General features: G+C 44.5%; 1 protein-coding gene across 1 annotated transcript in view; it reads right to left on the bottom strand.

Annotated features, from left to right (window-relative positions):
* PPP3CA (protein phosphatase 3 catalytic subunit alpha) overlaps positions 1-13,753 on the bottom strand; it is a 299,473-nt gene extending 285,720 nt beyond the window's left edge. Inside the window, exon 1 of the mRNA XM_082837840.1 lies at positions 13,117-13,753. Within this exon, the coding sequence (XP_082693966.1) occupies positions 13,117-13,174 (58 nt within the window). The 5' untranslated portion in view covers positions 13,175-13,753. The remainder of the gene's footprint in view (positions 1-13,116) is intronic.
* Positions 13,754-14,753: the final 1,000 nt, after the last annotated feature.

The following is a 14,753-nucleotide window of genomic DNA, read 5'->3' as shown; positions in this document are numbered from 1 at the left end:
AAAAGAACATTTAGGATTCAATCAAGACGAGCTGACAAGTCAGAAAAAGGGGAAATCCAAGAAAGACAATGAGGACAATGTTTCTGGAAGAAAGAGGTGGCCCACCATGTCAAATATCACAGAGACCAGCAACTGGACAGTCATTGGTGACCTTTGCCATACTGTTTCAGAGGAATGGTAGAGGCCCCCAAACTACAATGGATTTGACAGTGGGTAGGAGGTGACAAAGTATATGCTTTAATGCAGGTTAATTCTAGAAGAAGAACGCTGCGCTTTCAAGGGAGCTGTCCAACAATAAAATAACAATACCTAACAGCTACCAAGGGCTCTTTTTGAGCAGGCAGTAGGGAAGGCATTTCACATGCAATTCCTCTCCTGGCTACCACCACCTTCAAAATCAGTATTACTGTTTCCACTTTTCAGTTAAGAAAAATTGGGTTCGGGATGATTACATAACTTCCCCATGAACACACAGCTGGCACATGGAGAAAGGAGGATTGAAATGCAGGTTCTGTCAAACCATAAACCAGTACTCTTTCCACACTCTGATGTTGCCTCCCCATCACTGGAAATTAGGGGGGGTAGGGGGTTATTAACCATTTTACAGGAAGGTCTTTTTTTCTTTTTTGGAAGATAGCTAACTAGTTGACTTTAAAAGTCACTTCCACCTTCAACAGCCCATGATTCTCGCATATACTTTACTCACAGGTAGCTGTAATAGCTACAGAACTTCAGATCTAAATGCTCATCACTCCTTTTGCAGCACTTTTTATGCCATCTTCACTTTAAAATAAGCCCACATCCTAACAATGTGCCTATCATGCTACACACAGAGAAAATTAATATCGGTTCCATTTATTTTTGCCAAAAAATGAAAGTACAGTCTCTGAAGACAGTCACTTCCGTTTCCGCACTCCACAGCATGCTGCATCTTCTGCTATTAAAGTAATTATAACTTATATTGTGATTTGCTTTCGCACCTCACACTGGACAGTAACCTTCAGAGACTGTCTACTTTATTGTAAGGTCTGAGAACATAGCACAGAGCCAGGAAGCAGGGGGCACTAAAACTCTGATGCATGCATGCATGGACAGAACGGAAGAATGGATGGAGAGATGGATGGTGTGGTAAGTGAAGGAAATAATATTTTTTAACAGCTATTTTACACTTGATAATGGATTATTTAATCTATTTACCAACTGGGGGATATTACAATGATACACTTGAAGGAGGCAGTATGGAAAATCGAGTGGTACAAGAGGCATGGGATATGGATTTAAAGAGAAATGAACGTTCACTCACAAAAAGACTCCTAAAATACACGATTTTTCCTGGATTCAATACCACCCAAAGGCAAAAAAAAAAAACAAAAAAAAAAAAAACAACTAGTCAATTCACTAAATTATTTTTTAAAGATCAGTTACTTTCGAAACCTCTATCAAGAAGGCCAATCTTATCCTAAATAAGTAATTTATAATGGAATTTCAGGTGTGACCCCCTAGGAGATGTTCGAGGAGAGAAAGTTTCATAAGGCACTTTGAAATCACCCCAAAAGTGCCTACCTATATGTTTCAAGATCTCTTCAATCTACAGATCTGGCTAGCAAAGGTCTGTTCTCTACTCTCAAGTCTGACTTTTTTTTCTCTCAAGATGCACATGACATGACATTCACTTGCACAGAACACTAGCATGAGTGAATCCAGGTTCTAATAAACTATCCTCAAAAATGCTCACGGAAATGAAGGCAAACACTGCCACAGCTCACAAGAATGTCTGATTTCCACTGTGATTAAAGGCATATCGGTAAGATCAAGAGGACTGCAAGCTATGCAAATACCCACTGTGACAGCTGCAGCTCGCATCCTCTCCCGCATGAGGAAACACATCAGGATGAAGTGAAAGTAGCATTTTAAGGCTGAACTTGAATCCACCCTAGTTTATATATAGATATTTTAAAATAAGTCATTTGCAAACTTCTGTATGTCGTTATCAGTAGCTGTTAATACCTCACAGCTGAGTGTAACACAGAACTGTGTTGTGACACTGCAGTTGGAAGCCACTGGCCTCTTTTAGGCCTCGGTGAAACTTAAACTAGTTATCAAATTACGATCGGACTGGCTGGGTTAGCCAATTTCAATGGCCTTAGGAGCTGTTTATCAACAACTATTAAAGACAGAGTGTGCCAGAAGTTAGAGCAGGCAGAAGAGGCAGGTTTGGGCTCTGGTCAAGTCGGGTGCTGAGGCGCCTTCATGGTGTGATTTGAAAAGTAAACAAGGAACTTGGCCTGTCCTCAATTACCCCACTAAAGCACTGTGGTGTCAGGCTATCACACTGTCTTTAGTACTCGCCTGTATTACAAATAAAAGGAAGCAAAATACAAACAATGCCTACAGAAGTCACTGGTAAAATGCATCTGCTAGCCAGGTTTTCTGGAAAGCTCCTAGTTACAGAGCAGATTAGGTATTCGATACCTTAAAGCTGCAGATGCAGCAGGACTGGGAGAAGATACAATTGAAGGAAAATTCAGTAGGAAGGGCACGAGAAGTAAGAGCATCCCGACGCTGGGGGTCCTCACCCAGACAAGGGACATCATGGGATGGATGCTAGACTGGGCCCCCCAAGTGGAGGACTTGCGTTCCAGGAAGTTTAAAGGCTAGCACAAGAACAGTGAAGCAACCGAGCCCATGGTGCTGGAGGTTCCACAGAAGGAAGTAAGCCAAGATGAACCTTTGCCCACTTCCCCAGTTTCAAGAGACCCTGACAACCTGATGTGGTTTTCCAAGAAGGCTACTGGGATGGGCAAAAGCCCAGAAACCATGACATGTGGGAAAAAGCTAGAAGAGTTAAGAACAGGGAAGCTGTTTTTAGTATCAAATAAGCTCTCTTGCAAAAGAAAAGGTTCATTTCATCGAACTCTGTAGGGCAATGCAAGGAACAACAAACATGTATGTCAGAGCATCAGACTGAGGTCAAACATTAGGAAACATCCTGACGGGCAGAAATGGCCAGGATAGAGCAGGAGATCTTAAGAATTCGGGAGCTCCTTCTCACTAGATATGTTCACAGGCAGTGGAAAACTATCCCTCAGCGAGTCTGGACAGGGGTTCCACACTGGGGATAGCCTGAGCTAGATTTCTGGGGCACTGTCCCATTCTAGGAGTCCGATTTGTTCATTGTGGTTAGGGTCAGACTTGAGCAAGTGTAAGAGATAAAAGGTTTCCCACATAAACTCCGATCCCTCTCACCAGTTCACAATCAGAGGACTGGCTCCAGGCTGGACAGGAGTTAGATTTCCAAGGTTTCTTCTAGCTTCAAATTTTCATAATTTTAGTCTCAGATCTCATTTACACCCAAATAAATGAGGATCATGTATTCTCTCTATTCAGAAGAGCCCCACAATGCATTCCAGGGTTCAATGTCCTTGACTGGTTATTAAAAAAAAAAAAAAAAAAAAAAAAAATCACCTAAATCCCTAATGCTTCCGAACAGTGTTTTCTCTTACCCACTTGGTAGTGGTGACGGATAACATCTGAGTGTGATCCGCTGTAGAAAGAGACTTTTTAATATGTTAAATCTACAGTTAAATCACCACTCAACCTTTTAAGACTGAAGAATCTCTCAGTTCCTGTCACAATTTAAAACCCTTTAGTCACTCGGAGGGGACCTCTTTTTTTTCCCCCCCAACATATTCCAAATTTTCTACATCTGTTTCTGGAAGTGCATGTGCAGTGAGACACAGCACTCATGTAGAATTCTGACTAGAGGTGAAGACAAGAGCAATTCCCCCCCGGCTGCTAAACGCAGATCGGCGAAGGTTGACAATGATGAGATTTTTATGTAGGAATATAGTTTCCCTAGTCTTCAGCTCCTTGAAGGAAAAGTATTTCTGTGCTAGGGAGACATTAAATCCTGGCTCATAAACCAGAGCTGGGAAAGCCCCGGCTGGCCTGCTTTAACGGGGAGCCATATGACCAAGTCTGGGCTCGTGCAGATCCATCTGTGGTCCTCTGTGACAGCCATCAGAGCAGGCAGCGCACCATGCTGCCTCCCTGTTGCCTCCCTGATCCCAGGGCCATGCTTTCCTCAAAGCATGCACCATGCAGCTATGCCATCAGGAGAGCGGACTCACAAGCAGCCTGTAGTCCCGGCCTGAAGACTTTGTAGTATTATTACACAGACACCTCATATTTGGGCCTGCAGTACGTTTTACATCTCTGTTTTGGTTCCTACACGTATTAACCTTTATTCATTTGGATTTGCGCGTTTCTCGAGGTAAGCAATATGATTGTGAAGTGGACTCTGGGCCTCCCAGATGCCTGTCACAACAGCGCACCCCCACAGCCTGGGATCATCTCCAATCTTCCTGAGGAAAAAAAGCATCACCTAACTTTGAGTAAATCGACCTATACACCCTTTGACACTGACTCACCGAAAACTAAGCACTCCCTGGGTAAGCCACTATTGCCAGTTATGCTTCTGCAGGCTGGCTATTAGGCAAAAAACATACAACCCCAATTATAAAACAGAGTATTTCAAAACTCATGTGAAAAACACCTTCTACAGGATGGGCACTTACAAATCAAGAAACTCCTCATGTTTGTGAGCCACCCATGATTTAAGATCCACAAAATTTCAAAACAGAAAAGAACCCTATGATTTAAAATTTTAAATCCCTCTTATCCTTTATCTATTATTTCATTTATTTAACAATCGTGTATCAAATGCCTGTTCTAGGGTAGGCCCTGTGCTAGGGCTAAAGATACAAAGATAAGTGGAACCAACACCCAGTCTTCTGGGCTCTCCACTTCTGGGGAGGAGAGGCAGTCAGGTAAACAGATCATCACAGCAACATGCTCTATTCGAGGTATCCGCTGTGAGACTGAAGAGACTGTGTCCCTTCACGCCAATGAGCGAAGGTATCAGGAGATGTGGGTCCCAGAGGAGGTGACATTTGAACTAAAGCTGTAATAATGAGAATTAAATGATGAGAATTGTTATCATGCCAATAGTCAGACCCACACAGAGAGGGTATGCATGTACTTTAATTTATTACCATTAAATATACATAGCAGACCAACAATGCCAGGTTTAATAATAAAAAGAAATTTAATTCCTTTGTAAAAAGCAAAAATATTATACCACAAACTAGAAGCCCTGACTCAGGTTCTGTCATTTTAAGAGAATATATTGTGCTTTTAATTTAATTTGATAAAATGGCATAGCTCACAAGATGTTTAAAACCAAATGTCAATGGATGGCTTAAAGCCCACTTAGGAGAACATAAGGAGTCAGCAGAGTTGGTGCCACCTTTTTTAACTTCTCACGGCCCCTGTATCTTCCCACTAGATAGCCTCCAGTGACACTGGGGGGGGGGGGGGGCAGAGAAGGGCAGGAGCTTATGCTGGAGAAGGCTGCATTTCTGGATTACAAAAGCTTTACAGAAAATGATGAATTGAGATGTAAACAAAGGAAGAGAATTTTGCTTTGTTTTGGTTTCGATTTTTCGTGTTTTGTTTTTCGTCATGAGATTTGCCAGGTCATTGTTCTCTTCAAGTCCAAGTCTGGACAATAGTTAAAACATATAAATCACCCAATAAATCAAACACTGAATGATTAACATATCTTTTCTCACTCGTCAAAAATTGATCGGCCTAAGGAGAAATACAACAGAAACTGAAAGAAAGCTTTCAGGTTCAAGTTAATATGCTAGGTTGAAAAGGATTTAGCCTTTTAAACTCAGCTGGCATAAAGCCAGTCTAAATGACCAAACAACAAAACTGCCCTCAATCTAACTGTGTCACCTTCGTAATGCCTTCTTCTCATACTCCATTCCCTGATGTCGCTGGAGAAGGCAGCATTCCAATTAACCGGGCAGTCACCATATAGAGCCATCTACAGAGAATCGAAATTTATATAACGCACTCAAAATAAACATATAATGTGTCTCCATTTATGGCTTCAGGAGACACGTGACAATTGTGCATTGACCAAATCATTCAACAAGAATTTATTCAGTGCCCAAAGTGCAAGGCATTGAGCTAGGCACTATTAGCTAGGCACTGTATTTCCCAAACTAAAAGTTTGAATACACATTTTAACAAATCATTTTATGTAACTTCCAAGTAAATGCAGCAATCTTGGGAGATACAGTTTAGACACTGACATACTAAAATTTCCAAAACATTCCAATACTACATAGACACAACTGAACATTTTAAATCAGAAGTAGCTGCTCCTCCCAAAAAGAAAAACTGGAGCTATACAGTCACTGTAGAAAGAGACTCTTTAACTCTTAGAATCCTGGGGCTGATGGGAAATTTTTTTTAAATTTAGCTCCATATGAATAAAATACTCTCTCTGAACATCAACCATCATTATTCAGGTTTCACAACTATAGAAAGTATCTGAAATTGACAAACATTGAAAGGTGGTATGTCATAATCTGGAGGCAGCTGTTAACGTAAATCTTTGGTAATTTACTTGTTTGTTTTGCTCTTTTGCAGAGACATGCAGAATTTCCAGCTGTAAGGGATAGAAGTTCAAAGAAAGTCAGAGAGGCCACCTTTTAAAATAGAGTTGAATATATTTTGCTGCGAGGCAAAAGCACAAACTAGGGAAATAAAAAGAAAAACACAAAGTTCTATTCCTCTCTATGATGGTCTCAAAAGGAATCCATCCAATTCCAAAAACATATAGCATTTTAATAACTGATAACTGCTTCCTCAGAGTTTGTTGGTTTTTTTTAAATACCTGCATGTGCACTTGTGAAATGGATTTGAGATTCCAGCAATAGGTCTAAGCCCTCAAGTTGATAGTCCACCTGCTTTAAGCCATTATTCACAATCCCTAACCGTGGAGGAATATGAAATTTTTAATTTGATTTCTTATATGAAATAGAATGGATGGCTTATCAATGAATACAGGAGATGGGAATATTATAAAATAAAATGGGTTCAAAATGCCAAAATGCAAAGAATATTAAAGACAGTTTACAAACTGAAACCCTGTTTCAGTCTACATCATTCCTACCTGATGACTGTATTTTAAAAAAGGAGTAGATCACCTAAGAAACACTGGCTCCTGGGCTTCCCTGGTGGCGCAGTGGTTGAGAGTCCGCCTGCCGAGGCAGGGGACATGGGTTCACGCCCCGGTCCGGGAGGATCTCACATGCCGCGGAGCGGCTGGGCCGGTGAGCCATGGCTGCTGAGCCTGTGCGTCCCGAGCCTGTGCTCCGCAACGGGAGAGGCCACAGCAGTGAGAGGCCTGCGTACCGCAAAAAAAAAAAAAAAAGAAACACTGGCTCCTATTTTCTAGAGCTTTCCCTAGAAATTAACAAAATCCTCAAACCAGAGTAACAATATGGGCCATTATCTGTAGTTCAGACAAACAGTCTTACAATAACACCTTTCAAAATAAAAGTAAATAAAACTCCTTACCAGGAGTGTACGCTATTTCTATTTCTGCGTATATATTGATATGAATAGAAAACACTGTTTAACAGTTTTCCTTTAGTAAACTTCATGCCAAGATCAAACCAGATTTACCATCAGACTTTAAATTTCTGCTAAATATAAAGATATAAAAGCTTCTCCTAATAAAACTATTTTATATAGCCAGTAATTCAATAAAGAAAATTTCAAAACAAAATGTGATATCCTAAATATTACTAAAAGAAGTGACAGTTTCAAACAGATGCTCAAGAGAGAAGAGCATCTTTGCCAAAGGGAAGAATTTGCTTACACTCACCTCCATTCTAGTCCCACCTGTGACCAACCATTCTATCTATTCTGGCTCCATTTCTTCAACCATAAAATAAATGTCACATGAGCTACCACTGTAGACCCAAGGCATTCATGAATTTCAATATTAATGGTCCTGACTATTCTTGAGTGACCCTGAAAACACATTAACATGCTGTCATTTGTAATTCTGTGTCAGCAGTGACTGAATTGCCATTTCCAGGTGAGTGGACCAAGGGTAACCTTCCAGGCTCTCAACTCCCATTTGATGATCTTCTGGTTCTCACAAGTGAGTGGCGAGTACAACTGCTGCCCATTTACACAGAGGACAAGTAGCCTGTGATGTTATTAACACATAACAGTGGAATTATAGGAAGCTGGGACTCAAAATCTCACTGTATTCCCCTTGAACATCAGGAGAATGCTACACTAGAAAGCTGCTGAAAAAATTAACAAAATGATTTTTTCATATCATTTAACTGGATTTGCTAAAAGGAGACTATGTCTAGAAAAATGCTGTTTTCCAATGAGGTCACTCTAAGTGGATTCTTTATTTGGTTTCATAATTAGTTTCAACTTTACACATGGCTGACACAAAAAAGATAAGGAAAAGCAGAAGAGGCCAATTATAAAAGCTATAAACGCATACTATGTCAGTCATATTTCATATCTCTAAAATTACAAATAAAAGCACATCATAAAGAAACAAACAGATCTTAAAAGGCATATTTTGAAAGTAGTCTAAACAAATGTCAGAGTAAACCTCTAACTAGAGCCTAAGGTGTTACTTTTTTCACATTTTAACTGGATGTCTTAGATTGTTCTTTAAAGCAGAGGTTCTTCCCACAGTTCCCAAAAAACTATTATTTTTTAAACGTTAATTCTTCTAACTGATGGCACTGGAATTTCCCTGAAGCCCAGCTGCAACTGTTGCCTTAAGCCTTAAGTTTACAGAATGTTTTGAAAACAATGCACTTGTGTTATATTTACTTTATAGTGGAAATCCTGAAAGGATTAAGGAAGAGATCAATCTAATTTGCAATTAACAGCATTAATTTGCATGCCGTTCACTAAGTCCTGAAAAGAATTTGTTCTCTTTTGAAGGATATTCACCATGCCCAAATCGTGTTGCTTATAGTATTAATTAGATTAGCAGTCGGTCCCCTTTCTTCACATCCAGTGCTGATGTAAACTTCAGCCACCAAACAATGACATTTAGTCAAAGTTTCAATTAATGACACTGAATTAATGCAGTTTTACTATACTCAAATGGAAAACCAGATACATGGAAAAGCTCAACTGATGGTAACAAACATCAGTAAAATAAATTCACAATGAGCTCTTCTTGACACACTGCAAAGAAATGGTGTTATTTAATATTCCATTTCAAGATCCAAACATGACAGTTATCACTGATGTACCATATTTTTGTTGTCTTTAATTAAGTAGTATTACCAGCCTCATTCAGCTAGAAACACTAGTGGCTTGAATCCCTATTTACTTAACATTTTACTTAGCTACAATCGTCTTGCTTATAAGATCCTAGATAGCTTTCCAGAACTTCTCTATGTGTACTTTGTCCACACAAATACTATATAAGCTGACAATACACAGAAGGACAGCTCCTTTTTTTGCATTCCCAAGAGTTAAAAGCAATCTGACATAAAGCACAAGGGTCCCCTAACTAGAGCTTTTGAGAAATTCCCCAAAACACTTCCCAGGAACTGATCCCTCAACAACCTACCATGGTATCTGGAATTTCTACCATTTGGGTTAAGGTAAAAGGCCCATTACAAAATACCTGGAGATGGGGAGAGGAAAGGGCAAGAGATTTAACAAAGCAGCAGACTTGTCACATACAGTTCGATTTCCTCCAAGTGTTTAACTATCATATAAGCAAAGTTCTACAGCCCAGCCTGTAGGGAATGTTAGGGCCACACGAAGAAGAGTTAAAGACAGGAACTGGCAGGGAGACATGAAGGGAAGCCAGAGTTTGGAACAAGGCCCGTGGAGCACCACTGAAGAGAAAAAACCAGACTATGGGTTGTATTAAGGGAGGAGAGGGGGAAATAGTTATTCTTCTATTTATTGACTTCTGTCTTTTGCCTTATAATTATACAATGTTTCTTTTTAAAAATATAAAACAGTAAATGGATCAAACTATTCTGCTTTCCAACAAATGGCACTACCAAGATGTTTTCTCTGAATTGTTTTACTTTCCATTGTTTTTATGCAAGAACAGACAAAATGAAACAGCCCAAGTTTTGCTAGATGAAGTAACTTTCTGACGTTATCTAAACGAATGCTTTTCCTCTCCAATGCTGCCATGCCCTTCCATTTTTAAGGTTTAAAAACTGACCAGGGTCTGTGAACACACTCAAAAAGATGCTGAAAATCTGAAAAACTACAGTCAGTCGAGACTAAAACTCAACCTGCCTACCTTTCTAAAGTTGCATTCTGGAAATACAAATCAAGAAAGCTGTCACATCATCGCATTACTACAAACAAAACCACAAGCACAGCTTTATGTGTAAACAGCAGTTTGTTATACAACAAAAGCCAGATCACACTAATGAAGATAACTGTAAACAAATGCCATGGCCGCAGTAATAATGATCCGAATTCTTCTTACTTCTACTTGCGAGTCAATGTTATCTGTACTTTATAAAGTGAAAGAATACTTAAGGAGCACAAAAATTTCACTTGCCTAGTTTAAAAATATGAGTCAATCTCAGACCACTGAGATAAAAGTTCTAACAAAATTTAGAGTAAAGTCATGGTTTCATGGCTTCGTGAACTATGTCTTATTGAATTTTTGTAAATGTGAAAAATCGTTTGGTAACCTGTATTCCATTCTGCAAACATGTACTTCCTACTCATTAAGCATATACATATGTTTTCACGTGGAAATGCTATGTCATAGAAGACTGATAATCAAAATAGATTATCATCTCAAATGATGGTAAAAATCATATGTATGACAAAATGTCAAATCCAACTTTCAATAATGCCTCTTAAGCCAACCATATAAAGTCTATAAGAAAGCATAAGAGGAATAGCAGTAGTATATCCACCTTAACATCAGGATTCATCATAAAACCTTTTCTATAAACAAAATTTCACACTTAAAATTTCACATCAAGATCCCTATCAAAATATATGCAAAATTAACTTTTCCTATTTTGAATCTATTACATCCAACTGCATTTCAGTTCTGCAAAAATAGGTAAACCAAATTTTTTTGAATTATCGGTGGTCATGTGTATGTATAATGAAAAGCCATTTATGATAGTATGTATATAATACAGTACTGTAAAAAGGCAAGGCAAAATAGCCATGGAATGGTTCAATGGGCTCTTTCACATCAACGGGTAAAGACATCAAGCCAGAACGTATGAACAATTATTTTCACATTCTTCACTTGATGATAATTTTACATTTACATTAAGAAGCCACACTCTGCGATTTAAAACAGAGAACTGACCTTATGTGTACACATGAGTGTTTTCTAATTGCTGACACATTTACTGCTATCATTTTAATTGTAAGCTTTACATCAAGTGTTTTGAAAAAAGGTAATCTCAACATACAGATTGGCGTTACACCTAAACTTCACACCTTAGGGAGATATTTGTTATTCTCTGATATTTCAGCAAAAGGTCTTAATTTTTGAAAATGTCAACAGAGGCCCTTAACACAAAACATAGTTCTTCTGAATGAATGTGAATTGACTGTTTACATGAAAATCCATGCCTGCAGAAAGAATAGCTGTGCATCAATAGACCTACTTCAAGTCATTTTTTAAGAGATATTACCTCCTTATTTTGATGGGTCTGTGAATACTGCACTGAAGCAGGAATGATTCTAATAGAACCAAAACAAGAGAAGAGAGAAGACACACACTCACACGCACATTACTTTAAAAAAAAAACTGAGCAAACCTGAGTGAAGCAATGAATAGTTCCGAAGCCCCATAAGGACTTATGCATCATGCATGGTCTTCAGACTGCTGGGTTACTTCACCTAACTGCCGACTTCATTGCCTTGCACTCTACTTGCATGCTCAGGCCACATTAGATACTATCTCTGTTCGGCACAAAACACACAGGCGTATACACACACACACTTTCTCTCTACACCGTCCAGCGCTGTTTCCAATTCCAGAGGCCCGCTCTGCGCGTTGCCCGTGCCCATCCCTACTCTGCTCCGCGTCCTGACTCCAGGAACGTAGGGATACTACATTTAGGGATACTACTTAATCCTGGTGTATCTGCTTTGTGGCCTCATCCTTCCAGGATTCACAGGATGGTTCCACCCCCACTCCACCACGGAATACAACGGAGTCGGCGGATTCCCAGGTGCGAGAGAGGACACCACTACCTGTCCCCTTCCTCACCCCACGCATCCCGGCTTCTCTTCGCCAGAAACCCCAGGGCCCTCGCCGCCAGGAGTCTGTGATCCCGGGGGGGAGAAGAGCCAATGACAGGAATCAAATAGCCCGTTAACAAGCGGGTGCCAGGGGCACGGAAGAAGTGAGCGGGGTGAGGTTACCACCGGGGAGGTGTGCTCCAGCAGGGCACCCTTCAAGAGCAATGACAGCTCGGCGGGGGCAGGCTGGGGGCGGCGAGGGAGGCTGGGGAACTGCTTTCCGTGTCTCTCTCAGGGCCTGCGGGGGAATCCCGGGGCGGCAGCGCCTGGGCTCTCGGGTCGTTCCCCGCCTCCCACGCCCCCTGCGCGTCCCCTCCGCCACCCCCTCCCTGCGGCCGCCCCCGCCCCGCGCGGAAGGAAGCGCCGGGCTCCCCCCACGCTCTCCCGCTCTCTCGCGAGTCCTGTGCGGGCCCTTTCAGAGGGAAGGGAAGAGGGAGGGGGCGCGGAGGGAATTGCTGCAATGGAGCGCCGAAAGAACCCTGCCCGAGCGAGGCAGGCGGTGGAAAGCCACGGCCACATAAAAATGCCATATTAATTTCTGAAAAGCCATAAATCACCCCTCCCTCTGCAAAAGAAAACCATAAACCCGATCCCATGCAAGACTGCGAGCAGCCACCCACTTCCTATTTCTGTCACAGCAGCTACACCCTGCCAGCAACCACCCCCCGGGCGCCCCCTCCCGCCACCGCCACCGCCAACCCCGCCACCGCCTCCCCTCAGCTCAGCCATTTGCCAACTGACGCCCCCGTTACATAAAAATGCCCCAAGGGGGGCCGGGTGGGAAGCCTGGGGGAAGGGCGCGCGAGGGAGGGGGGTTCGAGGGTTGCACAATATCCTAGAAGGTCCGTGGCTGGAACCGGGAGAAAACCCGGGGTTGGGGGAGGGGAGGTGAGCCGCCCGGCGCCTGCGGCACACTGTGCACCCGGGCGACCGCGGCGCGCCGCTTACCTTTCACCACCCTGTCGGTCGTCGACAACTTGGGATCAATTGCCTTGGGCTCGGACATCTCCGGCCGCCGGGGGACAGCGACGCGCTGCTCGTCCGTCCTACTGCACACCCCGACCGGACCGGCGGGCCAGACACTCAACGCCGCCGCCGCGCTGCAAACCGCTTGGCTGGAGGTCTGGGCTCTGAGCTGGCTTGAAAGTTACTGCCTTCTCCGCGCGTCCCTCCTCCTCCTTCGCCGCCGCCGCCTTCACTCCTCCTCCGCCGCCGCCGCCAGCCCCGCCGACTCTGCTCCGGGCTGCGCGTGTGTGGTGGTTATTTATTTATTTTCTAAGCACGCCTCTCGGTTCTTCTTTTATTCTTGGGGGAAGGGGGATGGGGAGGGGAAGCGCACACACGAGCACCCACCCCGGCACGGAGATCGGGCACCGCGGAATGGAGCCCCACGCGCGCACACTGCCGGGATTAAGACCGATCACATGGGGAGGGCCGGGGGCGAGGGAGGAGAGGCAGGGCCGCCGATGTCAGTGCCACCAGCCGCGCCTCAGCGTCCCCGGCGGCGGAGAGGCGGCCGCCGCTGCTGCTGCTGCTGCTGCTGCCGCCGCTGCCGCTGCTGCCGCTGCCACTGCTTCCCCACACAGAGCACCGCCGCTGAAAGGCGGCCGCAGGAGACGTCCCGCCGCCGCTCTCGGCCGCGCTCGCCTCTGCCTCCCCGCGCTGCTCCTTCACTCACACAGGCACAGCCGCGGAGCTCGACAGACACAGTCCCTGGCGCAACCTACCCTCCGCCACCGGCGCCGCCGCCGCCGCCACCGCCGCCACCGCTCCCGCCTCCGCCTCCTCCCCTTCCTCCTCCCGGCCCCCGCCTCTAGCTCTTCGGCAGCCTCCTCCTCCCCGCGGAGCCCGCCCCCTACTCCCCCGACGTTGGAGCTGCGGGCGCTCATTGGCTAGTGTGCGCGTCATTCACTGCCAGCGGCGCTCTCCTCTGGTCCCGCCTCCCGCTCCTCCTCCTCGTCTCCGCCCCCCGTTCTGTTTTCTCGCGGCTGCCAGTCGAGCGGGTCTGCTGCCTCCACCGCCCAGTCTCCGCTCAGGTGTCACTGTTGCTGGCAGCCCAGGATTAGGGAAGGAGAATGGGCAGGGGGTCGCGGCTGGAAGGAGAGAGGCTCTACCATGCCTCCCCCAGCCCCATTTGGCCTCCTCCCCTGGACCCCGCACACGCACCCCGCGCCGCTCTGGCAACCGTGCCAGGTCGGCTGGGTTAAGCCGCAGTGTGAGTAGCCAAGTGCGGAGGGTGTCTCCGGGTGTGTGCGTGGCCCGCGAGAGGGCAAGAAGGGAGGAGGCGGAGGGAGGAGGGAAGGGGGTGGGGGTGAGAGGCGACCGAGAGAGGGCGGAGGAAGGAAGAGCGCGAGGAGCTCCGGGGCCCGCCGCACAGCTGCTGTCGCTGCCTCAGCTGTCCAGAGAGAAGCGCCAAAACGAGGACGAATAAACAACTTACCTTGGAGAGACGGGCTCTGCCTGTGATGGGTGTACGGTGGTTTTCCTGTTGGGGCTTTTGTGGGGCGTGGTGTAGTGGTTATTAATGTTTCCCACCCGTGCATCCACACCTTCCGACGAACAGCCGCTCCCGAGTGTCTCCGGCC

This window comes from Leucopleurus acutus (assembly GCF_964270905.1).
Source record: "Leucopleurus acutus genome assembly, chromosome: 4".
NCBI classification, from domain to species: Eukaryota; Metazoa; Chordata; class Mammalia; order Artiodactyla; family Delphinidae; genus Leucopleurus; species Leucopleurus acutus.
The sequence above is the reverse complement of the archived record's forward strand: the minus strand, read 5'-3'. Positions and strand labels throughout refer to the sequence as shown.